General features: G+C 46.7%; 1 protein-coding gene across 2 annotated transcripts in view; it reads right to left on the bottom strand.

The window, feature by feature from the left end:
• Positions 1 to 14,830: 14,830 nt before the first annotated feature.
• The window catches only part of AMER1 (APC membrane recruitment protein 1), a 75,775-nt gene continuing 63,671 nt past the window's right edge, over positions 14,831 to 26,934 (bottom strand). Inside the window, exons 2-3 of one of the 2 annotated variants that reach the window (XM_069612542.1) lie at positions 19,970 to 20,069; positions 14,831 to 19,623 (exon numbers count right to left, since the gene is read on the bottom strand). In XM_069612542.1, the coding sequence (XP_069468643.1) occupies positions 16,045 to 19,524 (3,480 nt within the window). In that variant the 5' untranslated portion in view covers positions 19,525 to 19,623; positions 19,970 to 20,069 and the 3' untranslated portion in view covers positions 14,831 to 16,044. The remainder of the gene's footprint in view (positions 19,624 to 19,969; positions 20,070 to 26,934) is intronic. The other variant, XM_069612541.1, reaches the window with a different exon arrangement.

Here is a 26,934-nt window from a genome sequence, read left to right as displayed (position 1 = left end):
TGTTCCTCACCGCTACAGGCACCAGTTCTATGGTGCCTTTCTCCAGGAGGGCTTGCATTTCCTGCACAAGGGGCGGATCTGGACTCTTCAAAGAGAGATTCCCTGGTGGATTGTCATGAGGCCTCTGCCGAAAGGGAAGACAGTAGCCGTGGGCTATGATCTCCAGAACCCAATGGCACACCATTCTACAAGATGCTGCGCCAGCCTTCCCCCAACCGGCGAACCATGGGACCTGGCCTCATGACTGAGCTGAAGCAGCTGCGGCGTTGCCTGAGGGCAAAGAGGCAACAGCCCGAGCGGCCTTGGCACCTCGAGTACCCCGTTTTCCACATCTGGCACTCCTATGGTGGCCCCTTTGACTTGCAGCTCCTCTCGATTTACTAAAGGATGAGTAATAACGAAAGGAACCTTCCCTCCATTGCTGTCCCCTAGGACGAAAAGGTGGAAGTTGGCGAACTGCAGCGCTCAACTACTTTGCTGCAGCTTTTGAGGTCTGCAACCTCTGAAGGCTCTCGTCAGCCTTGCTGCCAAAAAGATGTTCACCATCAAAGGGCATGTTGAGGAGCTGGGCGGACACATCCGGAGCAAACCCTGACTTCCGCAACCACGCAAACCTGTGTATTACGGTGCTCACCGCCATGGACCGGCTGACACAATCTGCCATGTCCAGACCCGACTGAACGGACTCGCACATGGCATCCTTGCCATCCTGTATAATAGCAAGAAAACCATTCCGTTCCTCCCCTTCAGGAATATGTTCAGCCGCTAAGGAAATACAGTTCCACAGAGTGTGCGTGAAACGTGACAAGGCACATATGGAGTCGGCTGCCTGAAGAGCCATACCCCCTGAAGAAAACACTTTCTTCGCCCAAACATCAAAACGCTTGTCGTCCCTATCAGGAGGGATGTTAGGATACAACGCCTGCTTTGCTGGGGCCGTAGCCGCCTGCACCACCAAACTCTCCGGAGTGGGGTGCGTGGTCAAGTAGCAGGGGTCGCTACTGACTGGATGGTATTTTCACGGCAAAGACTTGCTCACTGCCGGCAGACTCTCCGGGGCAGTCCAAGCCGCTGCCACCCTTCTTTGCAAGGCCATATGGAATGGCAGTACCAAGTCAGTCGGTGGACCTTGGTCGAGGATATTGGTCAGATCATCCTGCAAAAAATCCACTGGTGGCGCAGACCACCCAAAGTAATCCGTGACCCTTGACATAAGGCGCCGGTACGAGAACTTGGCATGGGTGCCAGGCTCAGGCCTACAGAACTCCACCTCCGGAGAGGTGTCCAGACCGCTGGCATCGTGCAGCGGCTGACGCATGTCCTCAATCTGGTTATGACCAGATATAATCTTGTCTGGTACCATGTCAGGAACCAACCCATCTTCAGAACCCTTATCCACCTCAGAAATATAATCCAGAGGCTGGAATGTGGGCACAGAATAAGGGATAAAGACATTTTTTGCATTGGCCAGAGCCATTCTAGGGGGTTCCACCGTGCCACGGGGTATCTTCGACAAAACAGCCTTGAAAGACGTCGACGGAATCGGTGTCGAGCGCGATGCCGACAGCTTCGACACAGGCCTCGAGGGCGGAGCCCCGAGCGTGTCTCTCGACAGCCTAGCCACCGATGACCTCGACGACTTCCTCAGAGGCAGAGCCTCGAGAGAGTCCGTCGACGACCTCGGCGCCGCAGGCGTCGATGTCTTCTTCAAAGACATCACAGGTTCTCGCGGTCTCGAGGGCATCGAGGACCGGGACCTGGTACGGGCATGACTAGAACGATTCCCCTTGTCAGAGCGGGACCTCTGAGGAGCGGATGGACCGGAGCCCTGCGATTCAAAAATCGCCAACATCTCCTTACGGAAAGAAACCCATTCCACAGGAGTCGAATGCTTGGTGGGACAAGCAACCTGCCGACGGGCGGTGTCCTCAGAAGAGGACCGGGAAGGCGACCGATGACGCTTCCGTGAATGCCTCGAAGAGGCAGAGGAATGACGGGACCTACTCCGGGACCGAGACCTCCCAGACCGACGACGATGGGGAGAGTCGCCCCTCAAATCTTCCGTCGAAAGCCCAGAGGACCTCGGCTTATGAGCCTTGGTCACTTTACCTACAGAAAGCCTCTTCTTACGCTCCCGCAAGGCCTACGAAGTAAGTGACTGGCAGTCCACACAGTAATCCGTGTTGTGGTCCTCACCGAGGCACCAGAGGCAAGCGACGTGCGACTCCGTCAACGACATGTTGGACCTGCAGTCCAGACACTTCTTAAAACCCGGCCGCGGGGTAGAATAAGACAAAGACATCATGCGATAACTTCACAAAGGAACAGGTTCGAGGAACCGAAAGAACAGAACTCAGAAGAGTCAAGGCGCGCTTAGATCTCCGAAGCGAACACGTTCGTGGAAAAAACGGAACTGAGGCTACGGGCGTCGTTAATCCTACTTATAACATCTGGTGACGTCGGCTCGACGGAGGCCCTCGAGGACAGCGTATCGACGCAGAAAGATTTTCGGAAGCAGCACAGCTGTGGTGATTACTGTCATAGATATGGAATACGTCGGAGGACCCAATCCCCTCAAATTGGGTATTCTAAGAAAAGTATACATGCTGCCCTTGTGAATTTCAATACTGACATGCCCAATGATAATTTATACACCGGTATAAAGTTATAGACTTTTAGGCCAAATATTTCATACTAAAAATGAACAAATATTATTACAAGGGCAAAACAATGTCTTACAGACTGCAGAGTTGGACTGGCATGTGTGCCATTTATGGCAAAACTGGATTTTAGCTGAAGTAACCGTGGAAGATTCTGGACATTGTAAAACTCACCTCATAAATCTGACATGCCCTTGAAACCCAACCAGTTGAGATCAAGGCGTCAACCATTACCCCTGACCAATCCAGTTGTTTAGAGGCGTGCTTAGATAAGCCTGCCCTGCCATATAATTCAATGCCACCATGCTCTATAAAAAAGGGTCCCTGGCAGAAATCTGGACAGACTCTTGCCTGAATTTCCTGCACCTGCGTTCCTGATCTTCTACCTCCCACTGCAAGGCCAAAGCATTGCTGACCATCCCAGCAAGGCCTCAATCCTGAAACCCCACTAAAAATCCCAATACCTAAACGGAGACGCTGTGGTATTCTTTTGGGCAGCATCCCGAAACCAGACCAGCTTGTTGCCCACTAAATGCATGCCCGCTGCAACCCCGCCATCCAGCTGTCCCGATTATCTGGTGACCAGACCTTTGCCCATCTGTCTTTTGCCAGGAGAGTCTGCTAGCCGGTGACCAGAATCAGTCGACTGTCCAAAATCCCAGATTCGAAAGTGGACTGAGTACCCCACATACCATGACGCAGTCTACCCCATCTTGACTTTTGCCTTTGTTCCACTCTCTAAGCAAACCTATCCATACCCTGATAACTTGCATAGACTGTTCTAATTCTCTGTGTACCCGGTTCTTGTTTTCTAGTGTTAGCGCAATTATTTAATTCATATTCGAATAACTCCTTAGTCATATTTTGTGTAATCAACTAATTTCCACAAAGTTGTACAAGGGGTGACAAGGTTGATGCCGCGAATCAATCCTGGATCTTACGGTGTCCCTCTTTAACAATATAGTGTAAATATTTAGTTTAAGTAAAACTTCCCTCTTTGAAAAACAATATTCTAATTTTATCTGCTTTATTTTCCAAAAACGAACCTCATTCCACCTCCCAAATCTCTCTCAATTCACCAGCTATACCCCTCCTGTCACCTCTACATTATCACTCCGATGTGCATCTGTTCCCCATCCCAAAATCCGTATTCGAATGCAGTGTTTTTCACCAGTTTTTTGTAAAAACCTTTTTTTAACATTTAAAGCTGATAAAGTGTAAATGCAACTTTTCCATGTGTGAATCCGGCTGCACTGGGTTTTCAATTTCAATCTGTTTTGTGAACTGTATGCTGTTGTGATACTTTTCCTGATGGTTCAGATTCGAACCTGAAATAACCCACCTGAAACACCATAAGCCCAGTGCTCCTCCCACCTCCAGCCCAATGCCCCCTGATCCTCCCCACCTCGTCCCTCACTTACCTACAACCACCCACCTACTCTTCCCGCACCCCATAGATGTAACCCCCCCCCCTCACCCGGCACTGAAAGTGCTCAGGCATCCTGTCCCCCCTCCAACTAGCCCCCTCAACCAGTCTCAACCACCCAGAATGATCATACCACATCCCCCACCTCATCGGGCACAGATATCTAACGAACACTCCTGCAATGAACGTCACGAAAACCATGTCCCCTCATGAAGTCACATGCATCCTTTTTCATGCCCGCTTGTAGCAACAGACACAGAGTCTTTGACCTATCCGCTGACAATCCAGACCTCCTTTTCATCATCGAAACCTGGTTCTCTGACGATTTTGTGCCAGTCGCCGTCGCGCACAAAACAATCCCTGCTGGCTACTCCATTATTGCCCACAATAGACCCTCCAGAGGTGGCGGTGTTGCAATCCTCTACAAACCCTGTTTCTCTGTCTCACTCGCCGAATCCCAGATATGCAATGCCTCCTGCGAATCCCTTCTGGTAAAACTCTCCCCATCATCGACTTTTATCCACAGCTTCCTACTCATCTACCCCGTGATACGACAGACATGTTGCCAACAATTTCTGTGACTAAATAGCTACGATTCAGGTAAATCACACATCTCTTACTCTCCTGGGATATTTCAATATCCGGTTTGATATGCCCAACAACCCCATGACCCATGCTCTGATTGACAGTCTTGGTGCACTCAATCTCTGCCAACATACCAATGGTCCAACTCACTCAGGTGGGCACACCCTCGATGTGATTTTCAGCTCCTATGACCTGGTCTCTATATCCATTATCTGGACAGACCACTTTGCCATCTCTTTCTCAATCCACTCACCAGCCCCTCCTCCTACAGCTCTCCCAGCCCCCAACCTTTGATCACAAATGCTGGAACAAAGTAAAGATACTTCCAGACCTAGCTCAAGCCCTGCTAGTCCGTAGCCGTTCAACACTGTCCTCTGGCAGACCCTTAACCATAGAATCCTTCGACTCTTGGCTTATAGAATCAATAATTCCTCTCACGCCATAGCGCCCCACAACCCCACGCAAAGGACCGTCCCCCAAATGGTTCACACCCCACCTGAGGACTTTCAAAAATCAAAATAACCCTTGAACGCAAACAGCAAGCACTTAAAACCAATCTCAGCAGATCCATGTTCGCCCTCCACCGTAATTACAAATCCGAGATCCGAAAGGGCAAAAAAGCCTATTACAATAAACAAATTCTGAACTGTGGCAGCAGCAGCAAAGAACTCCACAAAAATCATCTCCGAATTCATGAAACCTACTTGCACCTCTACCAAATCTACTAACACACAACCACTCTGCGACTCCCTCTCTCTACATTTCCACAAAACTGCAATGACAGGATGGCAACCCTTAAACACCAAACTGTCCTCGCTCACCTCCCTCCCTACACCAACCCCATAGCCCAGACACCCACTTTACCAACCTTCGACTCTTTCAAACCCATCTACAGAGAAGAGTTCCTTGACCTACTATCAGCCAGCAGACCCTCCACGTCACCCCTCGACTCCTGCCCCGCCTCTGTTCTGAAAGAAACATTCTCCTCTACCTGCATAGGAGAACATGTAAGAACCATACTAAACAACTCCCTCACCTCTGGCATCTTCCCTGAAGCCTTTAAAACAGTGCATGTCAAACCGCTCCTAAAAAGGCATCCCTCGACCCCTTTGAACCTAAAGAATTACAGGCCAATCTCCAATACCAGATTTCTCGCGAAACTAATCGACAGGACCATATACTCTCAGCTCAACTGCTGATTCTCCTCGATCTCTCGGCAGACACTGTTAACCATTCAATCCTCCTTGACCGCCTCCATTCCCTAGGAATCCGTTGCTCGGCACACAAATGGATTGCCCCTTTCCTCAGAAACAGGAGACAATTGCCTTCTTCTCCCCTTTGGTCTGCCCGCCCTGTGAACAATGGAGTACCCCAAGGTGCATGCCTCTCTGCTCTCCTTTTCAACCTCTATGTCCACTCTACCAGGAATCATCCGCGCGTGCAACCTCTCCTGCTACGCCGACATTACGCAAATTGTCCTAAGAAACCCCAAGACAAGGACCAACCCACGTCCAGAACAAAGAGCCCAAAACGCTGCCACCAAACTCCTCCTCGCCCTGGGACACAAACCACATCTCACCTGTTCTCCGTACCCTCCACTGGCTCCCAGCCGGACGAAGGGGCACCTTCAAGACCCTATGCAAGACCCACCGAGCAGTGCACAAGACCGGCCCAAGGTACCTACAGGAGAAGATAATAGCCCACTTCCCATCTCGCACCCTAAGATCAAGCTATGCACACTTTCTAGTGAATCCAACCTCTGCCTCTGTCAGGATCAGCAACTCTGTGGAACTCACTCTCCACACACATCCGACAGACCCATGATTACATGGCCTGCCGCAAGGCTCTAAAAACCATAAAACCGACTAAGACCATCTAAGGCTGCTGAGACCCTGCATCCAAATGACAATTGCTCAAAGAGATCCCAAGCAATGACGACACTGAATGCACTCATTTAGTCACGAATAAGCTTATTCTGAACGCAGCACTCGCAAACACCCACTTGGAATCCAGAAAGCGAGCGCGTTCAATCAAAACCTCCACTCCGACACAGACCTCTCCTAGCACTATGCTCACTCTCTCCTGAACATAATCACAGTAACCATAACATGCTGTACTTTTGGGCAACGGGTCCGGAGGTTGCACCCGCTGGCCCGTGCGGCCTTCCTTGTCCATGACAGAGTGGCCACCGTACAGTGTCCTGTCTTCTTTCTCTTTCTCCTCTCCCTTTTTCTAGAGTGGGAGGGTTCTGGGAAAGAGAGACTCTGCGTGAGCAAAATACTCTTTCGTTTGGGTCCCCGTGCAGGGTCCCAAACTGGTTTCTGCTGCCAGCGCAGCTCCTTATATTGGACCCAGGGGCTGGCCCTGGGTCTTTGTTGTGCCTGTGTGAGGGTCCGCGCTCAAAAACCTCTGGTTAATAAGCGCGTTATGAATACTCAACTAAGCCATCTTCCTTAATAGCGCCTCGATGCCCCCTGGCTGTGTGAGCACTTTAAAAATGCAAATACATATAATAAAGACCAACAACAATTAGAGTGCAGCTAGACCACTATCAATTCAACCTACCTGCTCACATACAAACAATACTTCATGAATACCCAACATTCTGATAAAACGCAGCTATATCACACGTAAATCGGCCCAGATGCACACATAAGCGTAGTACACAGGCTTAACGTAGCCAGAACCCAGTCCAGACTACACATTCAACTGATATCAAAATACCACCACACCTAATGCTAGGATGCAGCTACCATCAAGCAATCGCATCAGCTACGCACATATTCGGGGCACACCAGCGCCCTATGACACCTTACTGTCTCGACTGACATGGACTGCAGTCCCCGAGGGTGTTCAACCTAACAGCGCTTTGAGGTAATACCAATGATATATAAAGCACTATGTAAATGCCAAATAACAGAATGACCGGACAGTTACATGGTGTTTAGTGCTGTTTGAATGAAGGCTATGCACAAGGCTACTGTTTCTCCTATTATAATCCGTGAGAAAACTGAGTCAGGCGTTCAATGTGCTACTGCAGTAATTCTCCAAGAAACTTTTGACAATGTTGGAAAATGTAAGAGAAAATGCAAGAACATCTGAGTGGGACTCAATGGCCCTTATCACCACAGGAGTATGGTGAGATCACTGCGGTACAAGTGCTATGTTTGGATAGGGATAGTAACGAGGATAGTAAAAAGCCAAAAGGCTGGCACAGTGGTTAGACATTGAAAATGATGACAATCATCTGCACATATGTTCTCATGTGCCATAGTGGTGGTCAATTTATAGGTAAGAAATGTAGTTCATCTCTTCATGTAGTTCTCCCTGGTGTTGGATCGATCCAGTAGGTTTCTTTCTGGTCTAAACGTCTGCTCAAATTCTCATGTGCCTTGTGTCGTGTGATCACATCAAATATTTGGAACCGTATTTGGTTGATATTAGGTTTCTTGTCGCTCCAATGTCTCGCCACTTTAGAATGAATGTTATTTGGTCTGTTGCACAATCTGTGCTCGTTCCACCGTAGTCTCCCTTGGCGTTAGGATTGACCCACATAAATGCCACAAGGGCAAGCCTTCCTTCAAACAGCACTAAACACCAAGTAACTGTCAGGTCATTACACACAAATACATTCAACTTACATCGATCTGTGCGTTTACGTGACTGGAACGCTTTGAAATAGCATCGGGAATAAAGGGAAGGAAATACTTTCATGCCATCTCGCTATATCAGGTACACTAGCAGCATTTAATACTACGTGGTTACAGGACATAAAACCTATTTGAGTGTTTACTTTATATTGAATCAGCACACTTGATATGCATTAATTGATGTGATATATAGAATACATTACGCAGTAGTAGACATTGTAGCAGGGTAAGCCTTACCATAGCCCCCGGCAACAGGGACCTGCGGGACACGAGGCATACGTGACGCTGTCACGTTCCCGAACGCACAGCATCACATCGCCTAGCATCGGCAAAACCGATTAACCACAACCGAGTGTACCGCACATGCTGGGTTTCCCCAGGCGGTGCTTAGTAACACACGCAGCAGCTGGTATCTACTTTACAAGACGGCGGCCCTAATTCTGCACTACGTATTACTCATCACCTTCCATATTGGTCCCAATTTAGCTAATAGGACTTACCAATTGATCTTATTCTATAGAGCAATTGACTGCGTGCGTACACACTGTAAAGGGCCAGCAGGTAGGCACATTTGCCAATATAGTTAGAAAGTAAACAGTAACACATAGTTTGACTTTGATCTTATTAACAATTAGAATCCATTCTAATGTTTTTTCAGGCACATATAAGAACTCTGGTCACATGGTAATATTGGACACAACCCTGTGGATATTGGTTGACCTTGAGAGTAGAGGCACAAATTTCACTAATATTTATTGTCCATCTTCATTTCTCTCGCTGCTTGATCACAGTATTTTGGTAATCATAAAACGTATTGAAAACTGACAATTCCTGGAAACCGATAATTTTGTGATAATTGACAAACTCTCTGAATCTGGTGGTTGTACATATTGACAACGGAATGTATCTGTGTATGTGTTTGCTCTTGAATTTTGATTTATGCTTTAATAGGTTTGAACATATCACTACAAAGATTGTGAAGGACTATAAATACTGTGAACGATTATTAACATATACAGTGCCCTAGCCCTGAAGACTGACCTGTTCCAAAATGCATTGGCATACCACGAATAGTGCCACTGATATTCTGGATGCACTTTTTTGCCTCCAAGCAATAAGAAATTGAAAGCATTTTACAAAAGAAGCTTCCGTCTCCTTTTTGATATTTAGATATACTGGATATGTCAACATAAGCAACAGTATATTCAATTGCAGCTGCAAAGGAGAGCCATACATGAGCACACCTTGAACTTGATTTAATTCTAGTTCTTCTTTCCAGTATTTTAACCTTGTGCCAAGGTCTCAAGGCGTGCTCAGATTACCTTACTCACAATTACCACGAACATGGACGATTAATCTAAAAGCGGTGCCCACCCTCAATCGTCCTGATTCTTTCATCCAAGCTTGCCAACGAAGGCAGACACTTTTCCCCATTTGCCGGAACCCTGTGTCAGCGACGTCCAATGCCACTGTGATGGTGTGATCCAACACCACTTACCCTTCCTGGAAGAGAGCGAGGGCTTCCATCTTCTTATCGGCAGGGAGGAACTCGTACTTGGCCAGGATCGGAAGTGCGTTGGCTGCCTTGATAATGGACGCTGGAGTGTAAATCACCTTCTTTCCCATGGCATCCATTCTTTTCTCCTTGCTGTCCGGAGGGACCGAAGGCAACGAGGACAGGTTAGTCGACTATTTTCTCACAGCCGCCAATACCACCAAATCTGGTGATGGTTGCGACCTCAAGCACATGGGTGCAGAGTCCGGCACCCTATATTTCTTCTCCAGCCTATCCCCGCTTGGCTGGAGTCATGCAAGGGTTCGTCATGAGGGCCAGGCCCTTCTCTCAAACATCATTCAGGAAATGTCACTGCCATGATAGTCTTCCTCTTGGCCTCGTACCTTTGATACAAAAAGCACTCTTTCTTGGTTTCCTCAGGCACCAGCTGGAAAAGCTCGGAGGCTATGGCGATCATGGAATGGAATGACCCCACCTCATCCACTGGGGACACCCTATTTTGGAGCATCCAAATGTAGTGATTCACCGTCCGCTGCGACAATGTCTTCGTCATCCGTCTTTGTAGCTGTATCCGTTCCTGTACCCATGTCTGGGTCTGCTGGGGGACAAGGGGCCGGACATGGTGGAGGAGGTTGATTATGGGGTGTCAGGAGACGCTTCTTCGCTGCAGGCTGATCAGGGACCTGAGGGAATCACTGGTACCAGTGCCAGAGGGATTCTTATTTAGATCTCTGACACCAAAGTGTGTAGAGTAGACAGAATATCCAAGGAAATGTCACCCAGCTAACAAGGCACAACAGGATAAATAGGCCCTGACCCGTCGTCCTCTTCTTCAACGTCCTCGTAGACCGTATGCAAAGACTCCTGATCTTAGTCATCCATAGACGAGACATCCATGGCTTGGGAGGGCTGTTTTCGGGTCTCCTTGCCCCCTCCGCCCCCCCCCTCTCTGAGCGTCTTGAACAGGGGCCTGAGCTGGTTTGACCACTTCTGGCGTGCCTGCAGACTTTCCCAAAGTCACTGCAGTGGTGTCGCACCGTGAGGGCAGGGACACCCAGCCGTGGGAACTACCCTTGTAGGATCAACACCCAGAGCTGCCATGGTAGTAGTAGCAGTAGTAGTAGTAGTAGTAGTCATCAAAGCCTGTTTGGGCTGTGTGGCCTTCTTCTCGTCAGTCTGCTGCTTCTCGGATTTCTCCCTTAGTTTAGCCAGGGTAGATGACTTCCTGTTTGAAGAGGAACTTGAAGGTATGCTGGCAATGGTGGCAGAAGGTGATGCTGGTCTAGCCCTATACACTTTGGGATCCGCTTCCACAGCGATCCCGGTGGACTCGGACTTGCAGCTCTTGGCCTCATCTTGGGCCCTCCCATGGATGAGGCGTCCTCAAAAGGACTTAGAAGACAGCTCCTCTGACCAGCCGGTCCTGGACGAGGCGTGACCCTGCTTGGAGCAGGGGTCAGAGCCCTTGTTCGTGTTAAGCCACGCCACCAGACTAGTATGTTTTCATGGAGAAACCAAGGCATATCTCGAACTCTACGTTTGGTCTGGGTGCAGGCAGAAGAGGCATTGCAGGTGCTTGCCATCCAGTAGACCGGATTTGGTGCAGGGCCTGAAGAGGGATCTTCCCTCCTTCTCAGTCATGGTCGGAGGGCGCAAAGTAGGTCCAAGATGGCCTTGTAGGATCTTCGCCCTTGAGGGGCGCAGAACTTCACTGACAACGGGTCCCAGCTGACGGCAGATGAAGAACAGAGCACACAGGCTCCTTTGAAACAAAAATATAACTTTTTCTGTCGAGAACACGAAGCAAACGCACAAATAGCTCAGAGAGCAAACTTGAGGACGCCCAACACTGAAGCGTGCAGTAAAAATTTGAAGATGGCTGCCAGAGGGGCTTAGGGAGAGGACTGTCATTGGATGAGGGCAGTATGACCCAGAGGATAGTGATTGGTTTAGAGGAGAAATACAGTTTAAGTAAAAGTGAAACTGTTTTCTTTTACCGAGGATTCCCAGCCTGATGATGGTGAATATTCATGAGCATGTGAATCCATGCCAGACCCAATGCTGGAGAAATAAAAGTTAGGTAGGATAGAAAGTATATTCCCCCATCCTTGCAGTAGTTATTCACAGGGAAAAATAAAAAAGGGCCCGCTCAAGGAGCGTCCAGCAACACAGCACAAAAATGCAGTGTGCTGCAATAGTAAAATGCAGATGCCTTAAGGTGGCGGGAAGCATTACTCCAAAAAAGATACAACCTAAAGGATTTTAAAAGGTTCCCAGAGGTAAAAGACTGAGTGAGTGGGGGAGGGGGGGGGACGTTCCACTCACTCAGAACCAATCAGAAATCCAAGGCTGCGGCAAAAGGTGCTGGGAGACTTACAAGTGGGGAGAATATTGGACAAAAAATGAAATTCTACCCAACAAGGGATTGCACAGATTGCAGTTCCTTGCACATTGTTTCGGTTTCTCCTAACATTCTTTTCAACGTGAATGCCACATCTATTGGGACACTTGGAAATCCTCCATGGAGGCTTGGGAGTATGAAAACTTAGGACTGCGACGGTGCCATTAAGCTCTCTGACCCAAGAGATCAGACTTGTTGAAGCAAAGCTGGCTCCTCTGTAGCACTGTAACCTGCTTCATATATGCAGAAATCCAAATGTTGCTTAAAACAGCTAGAGTACTGCTAGTGGCCTTCAAATTAACCTTTCAGGGATCCTTGGGACATATCCTGATGCCAGGCTGAAGGCCCTCAAGAGTCGCTCTCCTGGTATTAAACCATTTACATGCCATAGTGTGCCGAGATGCTACCTTTGGAAGGTCCTCCCTTGCAAAGATAGCCAGACTCCTGCAAGCATTTCACTGGAAAGCTGGCAATTCCACCTCCAAAAAGGGGAAGGACCAGAAAACAAGTCTTCTCTGCCTACGCCCCAAGACTCTGGAACCTCCTCCCAGTCAGAATCAGACTCGCCCCCACACTCCTACAATTCAGAAAGAAAACTCACGACCCACCTCTTCAAGGAATCTCTCTGCCTCAACACCTAGGCCATCACATCACCCCTCGCGAGTCCCGATTTGCTAGACGCCCGCCCCTCTCCTCACCCCCACGCAGTACAGCTGTACTCCTCGGCGGCCGTCTGTATTTCGCCCCCGATGTATATTGGTTCCGTTACCTCTGAAAAACACCCCGATATGCATCTGTACTGATGCATACCTCTGTAAAGCGCTCTGTTGCTTTTCAAAAGGTAGGTCCGTGGTCAATAAATACCATAATAAAATGGGTAATCCCAGAGGCACCGTCATAGCGCCAGGTACAGAATATTCGGACAAAACCTCCGGGGTAGAGACCTGTGTAACGAGTCCAAGGGCTGAATGCTGTAGAAATTGACTTTTACCTTAAATTCCCTTTTCGAACCGTTGCCAAACTGCTTGCGGGTTAGGAGAGGAGCCGGTCTGAAGATGAACACCCAATCGGCAAGTCGATCATTGGGGGATCCAACAGACATGTCCCACAATGCACAGATACACCACGCAGTCTGTGGCTAAAAGCTCAGGACACAACATTTGCAGATCTACTGAAGAAAAACTCGTGTTGGATGACTTACCGCTGAATAACCAGCTTGCTGTGGCATATGCCAGCAGTATGGACCGGCAGGAGGCCGATGAAAAAGAAAATTATTGGTAAAAACATTTTTTTTTTCTCCAAAAACAAGGCACGAGGGGTGGCACAGGAAAGAAATTCCTGCTCACCGACAAGGCAGCCATGCTTACCAAGCGCAGTTAGAAGCAATGGTGGGCAAAGCCGCAGGGTGGTGCATGAATGGGCAGAGCTCCTCCCCAACTCACACTTAAAAAGAAAGGACATTGCAGGTAGATACCAATGACTCATCGGAAAGGGACTGGATGTTGGAGTAGGGGCGACATGTGGGTTTTTATAGTATACTAAGTCATTTCACTAGACCATCTTATTTTAGGATTGCGATAGATACAGGCACGAATACGCCTTGGTCCGCTGTTCTTTGCTCCTCCCTACCCCATATTAATTTTGTAATTGTATGATGTGTTTGGATTACTAGGGAAGCATGCCTGGGCGTTGAAGGTGCATCGGTATTGGCATTGATGTGAATATATCATTAAGAAATCTGTTCTCAATAAAACCGAGCGTGTTGCCCCTGTAAGTGCTGACTGAGGGTCGCATTTCTTTCTGCTTGCAATATGGCAATCGATTTCCTCACTTTGAGCTTTCCACCTCGATGACGGCACTTTTCATTTCATAGCCTTGTAAGTGTCTCGGGTGGATAGCTCAGGGGCAACGTGCTCGCCTTGGGAGAAAAACCTCTGGGTATTAAGCACGTTACAAATAACACAGCATATCGAATGTTAATTTACTGTTCATATTGTGCAATGGGGGACTGGAGAATACACGTGCATATATGCCCGTTTGGATTGAAAGAATTATGTACTGCCTTCCTAAAAGGGATTTGTAGAGGCCAGAAGGAGGAGCTACAACTTTTTGCGCAGGGTGTTCGGTTGCAGGGCTCGGGGATCCGTTTGAACACATGATTGGGCAGACGGAGGGTTGCAGCTGGTGGACTTGTTTAGCTTCAGTTTACTCAGCCCATCCTTTTAAGTTTCAGGATACGGTTAACGGCTTCCATTGCCAACAGCCAGGGCTGAAGTAATAGGTGCTCGGTTTCTTTACGGGGTGCCCGAAACTTTTGAAGGTGTTGGAAAAGTAAGTGTGTTGAAGGCCCCAATGGGTAGACTTCTGTGGAGGGGAGGTCCAGCAGGGTTGGCTCAGCACATTACAGAAAGCCTGCAAAGCGCATTAGCCTAACAATGTCATCACTCTTGGTGTTCGCTAAATTAGCGAACACCAAGAGTGAGGACATTGAAGCAAATTACAACAACTCACAGAGACACAATTAAGGACATGTACTTTGAGGCAGAAAAACAGTCCGTGTTCTTGACAAGTCAGAAATTAACCATGCAAAAGTACTCTCCAGGAAACACATTTATTTTCGAGTTTACCTTCGGTCACGACACAATAAAATACTAGTTTGACTTCAGGCAACTGGTGATTAAAATTATACAACAAGAAAATAAAAATGTCTCCTTTCTAGAGTACCAAGTATGAATTGAAAGTGCTACCTTTGGAGACCGCAAACAAATGACCTACTGTGTCCAGCCATCTTGCATGTCTCGGGGGATTGCAAATGGCTAAACGGGGACTTGACGCAAACCTTATTCGCTTGTGTAACAAAAAAGGGGGCGCAATTCCTAAACAAAAATTTGAATTCATACAGTTCAATAAAAGAAAGCTTGCGGTATCTAGACTAGGACGTTTCAGTTGCGTCAACGGCCTGAATTCAGCTGGTGATCCCACAAACATATTTATTCGCAAACATTTACTTCCGTTCACCCACTAAAACAAAATATACACATTTACAAAGGCGTGCACTTTTATCTCGAAATGTATCAGGACAGTATGTAGTAACATTGTGTTTCATCGACATAAATCACAAACTAAACGTCCCATACAAAAATAAAACGTAAAAAAAAAAAAAAATAGAGAGACTGTTGTCTTTGGTGGTTGGTATAAAAAGCATTGCGAGTGACCATTGAAACCAAGAATATGTTAAAAGTTCTGTGCACCACTTCTTGTGCTATTGTGTGTGTAGTGGCAGTGTACTTCCCCATTCGTTGCTGCATTCACTAGGCCGAAATAAAAGACATTTAAAAAAAAAAAGAATCTACTCTAACCACATAGCCTAATTTAGGCTGCATCGTAAAGGTCCTGTATTCTAAACATAAGAATACATTGGCTCAAACAGTAATAATAAACTTCCTTTGAAAGAAAATGAACTAAACCTGCTATGGAAAGTCCGCATCATGTTGCAAGCATAACAGGGTCAAGGCAACTCATGGGAGTAAAGATGCGATCATGTTGGATGGTGAGAACCCTGTGCAGTACAGAAAATGGGCAGGCCCCTATGGCTCAGCAGAACGATAGATTGTGAAGCTCGCTCTACCTGCTGAAGCATACAACAGAGGGCCCGCCACATGTCAATGCAGCTTTAATATAAAACTGGTATTGCAACTAAAAACGAAATACAATCCCCATATATATCATGGCTAAGCGCACTACAGTAAAGGCAAACTATTCAAAACTCTTTTCCTACATGACTAGGAAGCTGGAAGCGAGGTCTCCTAAACCCCTCCTGTACTACTATAGGTAAAAGCCAGCATGTGATTGCTGCGACAGTCCCCGTAGTCATTGGTCCAACTAGTGGGCATGGGTTCAACTTGCTCGCTTCTCCCCTTCTGCATAATGTTGGGAGGGCTTTCATAGCGCTCAGCATAATTTGCAGAATGCTTTAAGGTTTCAGGGCAATTTGGAATAAATTGGGGCACCCCCTGGGTGACACCAATAGGTCTGCTTTTTGTGGGGTTGTCAGAGGACTGAGTGAAGCAAAATCTGGGGGTAAAATCCCTGTTCTGTTCTTCCAAAGGTAATGCAGGGGCAGCCTTATTTTTAATATGTTTTGCGTAATACTGGTACGAGCCAGAATGCTCGGGGGACTGTCTGCCATTACTCGGGAGAGGTAAATTGGATGGCCTCACCATCTGTCTTGGGCTTGGGTTACTAGCCCCTCTGTTTGGAGGCCTTCTCTCAAAAAGCTTTCGGTCCTGCCTCTCTGTATCAGTTTCACACAGCGCAGATGTATGCAAGCTGCTACCCAAAACAGCAGCGTCAACTTTCCGACCCAAATCCCATCCTTCCTCAACTTCTAGACTGAGATCCGCATTGTAGTGTTGGGACCTCAACCAATCGACATCTGCTCTTCCGTCCGCATAAAAAGGGGGAGCCCTTTCTTTACTGTTAGTGAGCTCATAGAATAAGTCATCTTTTTTACCCTCCCATTTGGCTGGGAGTTCACAGGACCGAAGACCACTTTTCGACAGATGCAAATTGGCAAGCTCAAATTCCAAGCTTTCTGTATCAAGCGATCGGCTTCGCCGATTCAGAGACAACGGAGCTGGCAGAGAAGAGCCTAGTCTATAAAGGCTAAGATGGCGGGGAAGACTCGCAACACCCCAATTGCAACTTTGCAAAGCAATCTGGGGATCCATGTGAAACATTTGCTCATCACATTCTGCAAAAGATTCCTTCTGTACGTAGCTGCTTTCAAAGTCTTCAAAGGATGCATTGATCTCTTCCTCTGCACTCATTTCTATCTGCTGGTCAAATTCACCTTCCCCATCATTTTCAACATCGACAATGTCAAAATTGACCATTGTTGGAAGAGAGGTGAGATTCTGAGTAAAAGAAGAGCCCGAATCGGAGCTTCCTATACTTTCAGACAGACTAGAGAACAAGGTCCCATTGCTGGTGAAATCGACCAAAGCTTGGGAGAAACTCACTGCCTGCTCGCAATCGCTGTTCGAGTCCTTTGAAATTAAGTCAAAGACGCCATCGCTAGGTTCCCTTGACAAGCAGATGCCGTTGTAGACTTCTCTGATATTTGAGAACATCCCGGAAGCCTTGTGGCCACTGATGCCCCCCACTGAGCCATACACATCCGAATCGAAGTCAGAGCTCTTTTTAGTTATTTGAAGGTGGCATTTGCCCATGGCGCTTTGGTCACTGTAAAAAGAATCTGAACAAGGCAAGGGCATTCCATGAAAGTCTCTCCAGTTTGGAGGCTCTGTGCCAGAATCAGACAAGGCATCATTAACGCTAGTCCTGCTTGAATTAGGAGTGAGAATCTGTTCACTGTTAAGGCAATTCTGGTTTCTACCAATGAAGACAGCGGCTCTGCTTTTACATTCAACGTTTGGCTCAACATTGGTGCATTTCTCTAGATGTGCATGTTCCGTCTTTTTAAAAACTGCCTCCCTTTTCAGTTCCCACTGCAGAATCTGCTTTTGAATTGCAGCTAATCGGTCTTCCTCAGTTTCCATTGCACCCATGTGCTGTGCAAGAATGTGCATCAAATTCAGATCACTTGGAAGGCCACCGTCTAAAAAGTGATCAAAAAGCTCAGGGCAATCTGCCTCCCTTTCAAACAAGGATTTCTCACCTGCAGGTGGGCTCATAAGACTGTCATCTGCCTCATAGAATTCATACAGTGCATCACCACTATAGCTGTCTCTTGAAAGACGGTCCTTCTTGTAGTCATGACTGAGGCTGTCTGCTGTCTCATCCTCAGGCCCAGGGGTGTTGGAATCATAGTAGCCTTCATCACTATTCGGAGCAGATCCCTGCTGGTCACTCTGTGGTGTTAAGAGATCAACAGGTTCCACAACAGCCCCTTCAGAAGAGAGGCGAGTGATCCCCGTCTGAAGAGGGGAGCAGAGGTCCGACACATCTTGCAACCCCACATGGCCTTCCTCGGACTTCACATCAGCGGTCACGCCACATTCTGCAGCACTCTCCCACAGCCGGTGAAGGTATTCATCGCCAAGCTCATCCGGTGTGGCCATCTCCTCCCCTCCTCCTTGATAGGTTACAAGACAAGAACTCCTTTTGGTCACTTCTCGGCTCCGCTCAACAGACACTGTGCTTTCAGCAATGCTGTCAATGTCTTGGTCAGCAATGATGTCGCCACAACCAGTCAAGGAATCAAAGCTTTTGAGAGAGGCGACATCCTCAAATATTAAACTGTTCCGATCTGCAGAATGTGAGGACACTGGGTCCATTGTGAGATCATCTGGGTTCCCACATTCTGGAATGATGCCCTCTTCAGACTCGGGAGAAACGAGCATTGCATCCAGGTTTATTATGGGGCTATCATTTTCTGGCAGCTCAGCAAGCTCAGCTATTGAACAGTTTGTGGCAACAACATGCGACTCCGATAACGTGGCTGCAACATCCATTTCGGGGTGCTCTTGAATTTTGCTGGAAGCCTTTTTTTTACTTGGACTCTCTATGCTGACTTCAGTGTCAACTTTGTCCGTTGCATTGAGGCTATGGACGTCTTGGAGGTCCGCCGCCTCGGTCCGTGGGTTGTCATGTAGTTGATCTGTGCATGATGGCAACACATGCAGCTCTTGAGACTCCTCTTTATCGCAACTGCGAGCCTTGCTCTTTTTGTGCCGCCGCATACCACTGAACAGGCCCTTCAGGCCTTTTTTGGCTTTTGGGAAAGACAATGACTGGTCTTCCTTGTGTTTGGTATCTAAGCCCTCTGTGCTCCCACATGACGATGCCCTTTGGTGGTGAAAATCTAATTTGGCACCAGCCTCGATTGCCGAATGAGCACTCTGAGAACTTGGCAATGTTTTCGCTCCACGATGCTCATGATGGTTAAATACTAGTCCCCCATTTGAAATATTCTCCAAGGGTCCTCTTTTCACTTCTCCATAGCCAACATCACTGATGCAGTCATGCGTCTTGCTCTTGTAAAGGCTCTTTTGGGCTCCCTTTCCCGGACCTTTATTCCGTCCACTAAAGAAATTCGGAAGGGTACAAATACTTTTGCGCACCCCAAAAAACGTGAATGGCGTCTTCTTTCTCTTTCCTGGAATCTGTGGTTCGGGTGGCACTGCAGGCGTTTCTGTGGCCTCCAATAGGTGGCTAGCTATTCCACACAGTCGAGCCTGGCTTCCCGAGGCAGAGATTTTACAGCATGCAGGCTTTGCTTCAAGGGTGTCCTTTCTAACATCACTGCTGCTGCAGGTTTCCATGACAACAGATGCAAATCGAGGTGTGGTTAGCTGGAAATGCGAGCAGATCTGGTGCTGGTCTTCTCTTCTGTCTGTGAGGATGGCAGCATGGTTATGGATCTAAAGAGAAAAAGCAAAATAAGAAATATAAATAGCTTCTACTACAGGTATGAACATTTATTTTAGAGGTAGGCAAAGTATTTTGGCAAACGTTTGTCAAGAATTAAATTGTGCATTTTAGTACCATATCTCATTACCCTGAAAGCCAACTAACCTGGTCAAACTATTTGATACTATGCCAGAAGTACAAACAATATTATCAAAGCAAGCAGTTATTTTTTTGTAAAGCCAGTGCTCCTACAGAAGGACAGACATCAGGATATAAAGCAGTCCGGCAGGAACAACTCCAGAACATTAAGAGGTGTGCATGGGGAGGGAGGATTTGCATCAGCTGAAATATACATACCGGCAACTCAAATCCAGCATCCTCTTATGGCGTTAGCCGCACACACTAGACCCCTCTGTCTCCCACTCCCACTCCACACCCCTGCCACCGGCCTCGTTTACTGTGTGAATAGAAAGCAAGCACAGCATACTTGAGAATTTGAGTGAAGTAAAGTTACACATAGACAGACAATTTCATAAGTGTGAAGGAAGCAGTTCTGGTAATAGGGAGCTGGTTATGCTTGGACTTGTGAAGGCTTTGGTGCGCTAGTCCAGTGATTACCTAGAAATCTTTTGCAGGGCACAATCAGTGCCTGCAATTTGGTGCATTTGCCCTCTTAGCATAGGGTGAGGGTCCTCAAATGTGAATAATGGCCAACGCACTTTAAAACTGGTCCTATTAGTCCTACACTGGTCACCCAATATAATAGCACTGTAAATCGCCAGGCAAAAAGGGTCAGACTGAGAAGAATCTATTAGCACAAAATACTGTGGGCATCGATAGAGGGTTGCGCAGCTTAAAAGTGCATGTATTGTTTTTAGTTAGGTTTGACACACAGATGCTCACATATAGCGACAGAGAAAGAGCAACAAATGCACTACTGTTGCGGTTGCAGAGATTATAGTTAGAGCAATATTATGTTTACGGACAGAAGTGAGGTGAGGGAAGAGTTGAAGCTGACGGAAGATGGAGGCAGAAAGGTACTGTGGCAGAAGCGAGGTCAACGTGTTAACATGGCAGAGGCATCGCCATATTGGAAGTTAAGGCTTGGTACACTCTGAACAGAATAGAATGCAGGCCCTGAAGGGGAGGTGTGGCTTTGTGTAGCTCAGCTCCAAAAAACAAATCCCCTTTCCCGGTCCGGCGGAGACGCCGAGGTTAGAGGCACCCACAGTGCACAGATAAACGCTACATTGTATCCAGGTGCAGAGTATGAATGGGTGGCAACAGAATGTGAGCTGCAGGGAGGGAGTGGGGGGGGGGTAGGGCTGTGCCCTTTGAAGGACAAATTCATGAGACCAGGACATAAGGTTGTGTGATGCCAATGGGCAAGGTGAAGATTTAGAGCATTACTGCCCTCCCCAATGAGCGGTGATCCCATATGAATTCCAAGTAGACACAACCAAAAGCAAATGAATGCCTGAAATTCAAACTCGAGAGCCGTGCCCCTGTCACTTAATTACTGGGCACCTGGGGTTCAAAGGAAAGGAGGGGGAGCGGTGTCTGGAATGTTCTGTAATTTGGGATAGGAGGAGCGGAGGTGATGCCAATAAATGAATTACAAGATCAGGCAGGCAACTTGTGTGCACCATGGTGCCTGGTATAATGAGAAGGCCTACCGTCTATTAATGCAGAGTTAGCCTCGCCAGCTTACTTTGATAGTGTCTGGGCTGGAGGGGTGCATACCACGTGACGGTTACAATTTAACAAGGCATCAATAAGGTAAAAACACCAACCCCATTCTTGGAATTCGTAGTGGGGATGCACAGGGTAACAGGCTTGGATTAGATGTGGCCAATCGTTCCAGGGACATTCGCATGCCATACAAGTGGCAGCCAATGAGGGTGAAGGGATTATGTTGTAACTCATTGTTATATTACTATTGTTAATTATGCCTCATCAGCCTATAAAAGATGTAACCCTTCATAGAACTCTGTTGTAATGGACCGTCAGCCCTTTTTGCATGTAATAAACTTCTTCCCTTGAAAAGAGGTGCAGTGCTTATTTGACTCTTTGGGTTACTTTCCTCTTCAATAGCATGGGGACAACATGATTGAAGCACTGAGCTTAGGACTCCGGGAAAACCATGAACTTGCACTTTAAATAACCTACTAAACCTACCATTCTTAAAGAGAGCAAAATTAATGGAAGCACTAAGCAACACACCACAATCGGCGGCCAGCAAGACACAAAAAGACTGAGGCAAGACAGGGAAAACCACGAAGACAATCACCAGAATTGCTTCCAACGCTATTGGGAGGTCAAACATGTTTGGAATTTTCTGGAGAGGGTGTAAAAAAAATGAAAACAAATACAATACAAAAACGAGAAAACTGAAATTCGCCGATTTAAAAATGGTCCTAAGATTTCTTCTATTAAAAGACTGTTCCGATGGCTATTGCTAAACATGTTGTTGGGACTGAAAATGCATCAATAGAGGGCCTTCAAAGGCATTTGTCAAAATAGCATGTTATTTTCTTTAAGTGTCAAATTTCTTTAGAGTTCTTAATCCTTCATCTTTACCCATCACAAGGTGCTAGAACACCACGTAAATGCAATTGTTCAAAGGGGGACTTCCTTGGTTCTTGAGACGACAGCAGATCATTCTGTTCCACCTGCCGCAATGGAATTAGCTTCTTGCACATGCTAATATTAGGCTTCCTGCTCCCTTAAATTATAGCCCCAGGCCCAATTAGGGTAGATGGGCTGTGCCGCTTGTCCCCAGAGGTAAAATTAATTTAAAAAAAAGACAGACACCAAGGGTTGAGGGGGGTTTAATTTAGTGATTGTGTGATGTTTTTCTGTTGACTGAACCATCCAGGCCCACTTGGGGCTGGATGGAATGGAATAAAAGGTGAAAAGACAGTGGAAGTGCCTGCCCTGTCCAAGAAATGGACTGGGCAGGAGAGAGAATGTCGATAAATGCAAGTTTTAACTGTCTTATTTGTGGGAGAGAGAAGGAGTGGGAAGCATTAACAACAAGGTCCCTGGAAGGCAGTGTCCCTCAACGCTCCCCACCCGTCCTCAAAAGACTGCAAAGACTAGGCCGCATCTGCCAGGAGCAGGAAGGCTAAACCTTGAGCACCGGACTGCGTGTCCGGTGCAGCCCGGGCACCCACAGGTCTTGCTGCGGTGTCGACTTGCCCACAGGAAAAACAATGGGCTGTTTGTGGGACGGCCTGGAAGAGATCAGCACGTGTGCTGGGGTGAAGAAAGTTCCAGGCCGTGAACTTCATGCAGTCCGGGTGATGAGCCCTGGATCCCCGGAGAGCCTGCGGCATGCCCACCGGCATGTACACAAGGGAGTGAAGAAATGCGCTGATGTGGTGGCAGTGAGACTGGCATCCCTGTGCACAGGGCCATGGCGTAAGTCAACATAGTTCCACCAATTCAGCATTGAAGAGCTTGGCGCCACCTGGGGCACACCGCCTGAAGATCAAATAAGCATGGGGTCCACTCAGCGGCGAATACGATTATCCATGCCCAGGTAAGAGACAATGGCACAAGGCTGTGAAGATGTGCAGCAGATAGTATGATGCCCCACGTGGCACCACCATGAAGAGAACATTGCCTTGAGGGCAGGCAGCACTGCCTCCGAGAAGAAACCCACGAGACCACCATAACAATTGGTTTAGAGGTTGGGGGACTGAAGTTATGGAGGAAAAGATAATAGGCCTAGGGCAAGAGGCTGCCCACTTGGGGGGTCATCCTCTTGCCCTCTTACTGGTGGGTAGTACCTGGAAAGGCCAAGGGGTCTGGTCCATTAGTACACCGTAGGGGTCCACCCAGGAATCAGTAAGAGTGGGGTGGACTGGGGTAACAGATGCCCCAGAAGGAATTCATGCCAGGATATAGAGAAAGGGAGTACATAAAAAGAGGTAATGACTGCCAGGTTAAGGTTGTTTGTGGTTTAAATAAAAGAGAAAAGGGGGGTACAATGGAAGGTAGGAACTCCAGGGTTAGCCAATACCCTATTGTAGGTAGGGATGACAACAGTTTTATTTTTGGAGGTTGTCTAGCACTCCTCTATTTGCAGCTGGTCTGTGAGGAGTGATCCCACCCCAGCTTAGTGTGGAATGTCAAGATCAGAGGGCCATTGAAAGAAACACCAGGGCTACAAAGCATAACAGACCAGAGCAGTTTCAAGAACAGTTCAAATATATATTACTATATCAGAGCTAGGAGCAATTTAGCTCCTGGTTGTAGCCAAGAGGAGCCTAGTTAGCTTGAAACCAACAGCTACCAGGAGCTACATTTTTTTATTTTTTATTATTGTTTATGGTTTGTTTTACAAACCTTTACAAAATTCTTTTAAAAACATAACAAACAAGACAATAATATTTCATATAAATCACATACATCATAACAAGCACCATCCTTTACATCCAAACCCAGACAACATCTCTACATAGATTATTCTTAAGAATCTAAAATTATTGATTATACATCAACATAGCAGACCACCGCTAGTATTACTAGACCGGTTTAGACATCAACATCACATATTAAAAGTCCAGGGTTCACTACTTGGATCTTGACAGAGGTAAAAAACACTCAATTCATTTCATTTCATATCCCGATTGCACACAAAAACATATACATAGGGCTACAACTTTGAAAAGCACTACCCAAGCTGGTACAGAAATTAGTACAAACACAATTTTCCTCTAGTGAAGCCATCTTGATAAGTAGTTCATGGTTCATCACTTTCAATTGGTAGCTTTTCTGACAATTTTTTTTTTTCTTGTTTTTTAATTGAATTTCAATTTTTACAAGATCTTTCCTTCACTCAATTTCTCGGGTGCTTCCTAAGACCGTTATTTATTCCCTTTGTTCTTTATGATTTTCTTTTAAGATTCTGTTTATTCTAAGTTAGGAGAAACTGGTTCCTATTTGATCTCGATTGTCCTTTTCTTCTAGTTTCAAAGTATCCAGAAATGTTGCAGTTGCTATAGTCAGGGAAATTGAATCCCCGCTCATAAGCTTGTTCCACCAATCCTCTTCCCTTATGGTCTGGAACTTTAATCCGTGTGGATGAAGATAAGTTTGTCTGGTGTTGCTCGTACCAGGACAGTGAAGGAGTAGATGTCTGAGAGTTTCGGTATCCCCACTTACACAGAAGCGGCACTTGTTGGTCACTGATTGTTTCCTGATGTATAAGATCTCATTTGTCTTCAGGATATTCAGGCGTGCTCTCAGAAAGATTGTACGCAATCTTTTGTCTGGGAACTTTTTTTAAGTAGTTTCTCACGACATCCAGCTTTTGTGTATTGGTTGTGTGATGGGCCACAGTTGTATATTCGTCAGCTATTTCGAGTGTTTCAATCCAATCTTGTAACTTTAGTTTTTTCTTTATTTTTCCAGGGATGCGTTCGATTTCCCATTCAGAACAACCAATATTTGCAGCTCGATCTAGAAGGTTGTTATACCATGTTGTTAGCATGGGGTTTTGGCCGCTTTTCATTTCTGCAAAAATGATTTCCAGGATTTTTGGTCGTGGGTGTCTTAGAATCTTTCCCAGGAACAATAAGCTATTTCTCTCCACCACTGATTCCAATGATTGCAGACTTAATTCTCGTCGAATGTTTGCTACTGGGGTAGAGTTTGGCAACCGGAGCACCCTCCGCCAAAATGATCCTTCCAGTTTTGCCCACAGTGTTTTCGGGAGATAAGGCATTGCCTCTGCTCCACAGGTTAAAGCTGGAGTAACTTTTGCTTTGAAGAATCTTATTATTGGTAAGATTGAAAATTTGCCGAATTTACGTTCCAAGGATACGGCTTGTGCTGCTAGTGTTTTTGCCTTGGAGAATAAATGTTCTTGCATTGTTGTTTCAATTCTGCTGCACGATAATTTAACCCCCAGGTATGTGAAACTCTTTACTGTATCCAGTTTTTCTGAGTTCGCAAACCACTGGGGGCGTTTATTCTGTTTGGATCCTTTTTCCAAGATCATTATTTTGGTCTTCGAGGTGTTGAGTTCCAGATCATTTTTCTTTAGGTAGCAGGATAGGCTATCCAGTTGTCTCTGGAGCCCAATGGGCGTTTGGTCAAATAGAAGAATGTCGTCCGCATAGAGCAGACGTGTCACTTTCTGCATGCCTATTTGAGGAGGAAATGATCGAGTGTTGTTTTCTGCGTCCACTATGTCCGCCATGTATGCTTTATACAATGCTGGTGCCAAAGGGCACCCTTGTTTGACTCCTCTCGCTGTCTTTATGATTGTAGACAACGAGCCTGCTGCATTAAACCGGACTCTGACGGAAGTGTCACTATGCAATGCCTTCATTGGTTCTAGGATGAATAGTGGGCAATTTTGTTTTTCGAGTTTCGTCCATAGTTTTCCTCTATTGACGCGGTCGAAGGCCTGGACCAGGTCGATCGTAGCAATGAAGATTTTCGGTTGACCTTCTAGGACTTTGGACGTCAGGATGCTGATCAGCATGATGTTGACGGAGGTGCCTAAGTTCTTTTCGAAACCCGATTGAAATGGGTCCGCTGTTTTTGCCTCCTTTTGCCATGTTTGAAATTCGTCTAGCACCAAGGAGCCGAAGAGTTTTCCAAGTACATCTAGAAGTGCTATAGGCCTGTAGTTTTTCGGATCGTCTCTCAGGCCCTTCTTGTAAATGGGAACGATGTTTGCTGTTCTCCACGTGTCAGGGATTTGTCTTGTGTTTCTGCATCTACGAAAAATTTCTGTTATTAGAGGTGCCCAGGCTTTTGCATCCTGTTTTAGGTGAATGTTGGATATTCCATCTGGGCCGGGTGCTCGAGAGTTATTTAACTTGTAGATCTTTTCCAGAATAGCCCGCTCAGAGCAAGTTATCCATTGCAATGTATTTTGTTTTACCACTGCGGTTTCTGGTGTTGTAGGTTCTTTAAATAGTTCGGTGATGTGTTCTACCCATTTCTCTTCTGGGACACTATTGGTGATAGTTGTATCTGTAGTAGCCTGATTGGACTTTATTAGTTTCCAGAAGTCTTGTGAGTTCTTTTTACACGTTGCTCTCAACATGGACTCAGCATCTTTTTGGTATAATCTCCAACGAAACCATTGGAGCCATGCTTTGTAGCCTTTTTTTTGTATATTTGCCGATTTTAAATTTTTTTGCATTGGATTTCATTTTGCTTGTCGTGTTACCTTCCTTTCTTTATCCTCAGCTCTTCATTATATTTGTGCAGATGAGTTGTTTCCGGTCTTCTCTTTTGCATTGGGCGCAGGTATGGAATGAGAAGGGGATAGTAGTCCAAGTTTTCAGGGGTAGCTT

Source organism: Ambystoma mexicanum, chromosome 5p, assembly GCF_040938575.1.
Source record: "Ambystoma mexicanum isolate Mex_15411 chromosome 5p, UKY_AmexF1_1, whole genome shotgun sequence".
NCBI lineage: Eukaryota > Metazoa > Chordata > Amphibia > Caudata > Ambystomatidae > Ambystoma > Ambystoma mexicanum.
The sequence above is the reverse complement of the archived record's forward strand: the minus strand, read 5'-3'. Positions and strand labels throughout refer to the sequence as shown.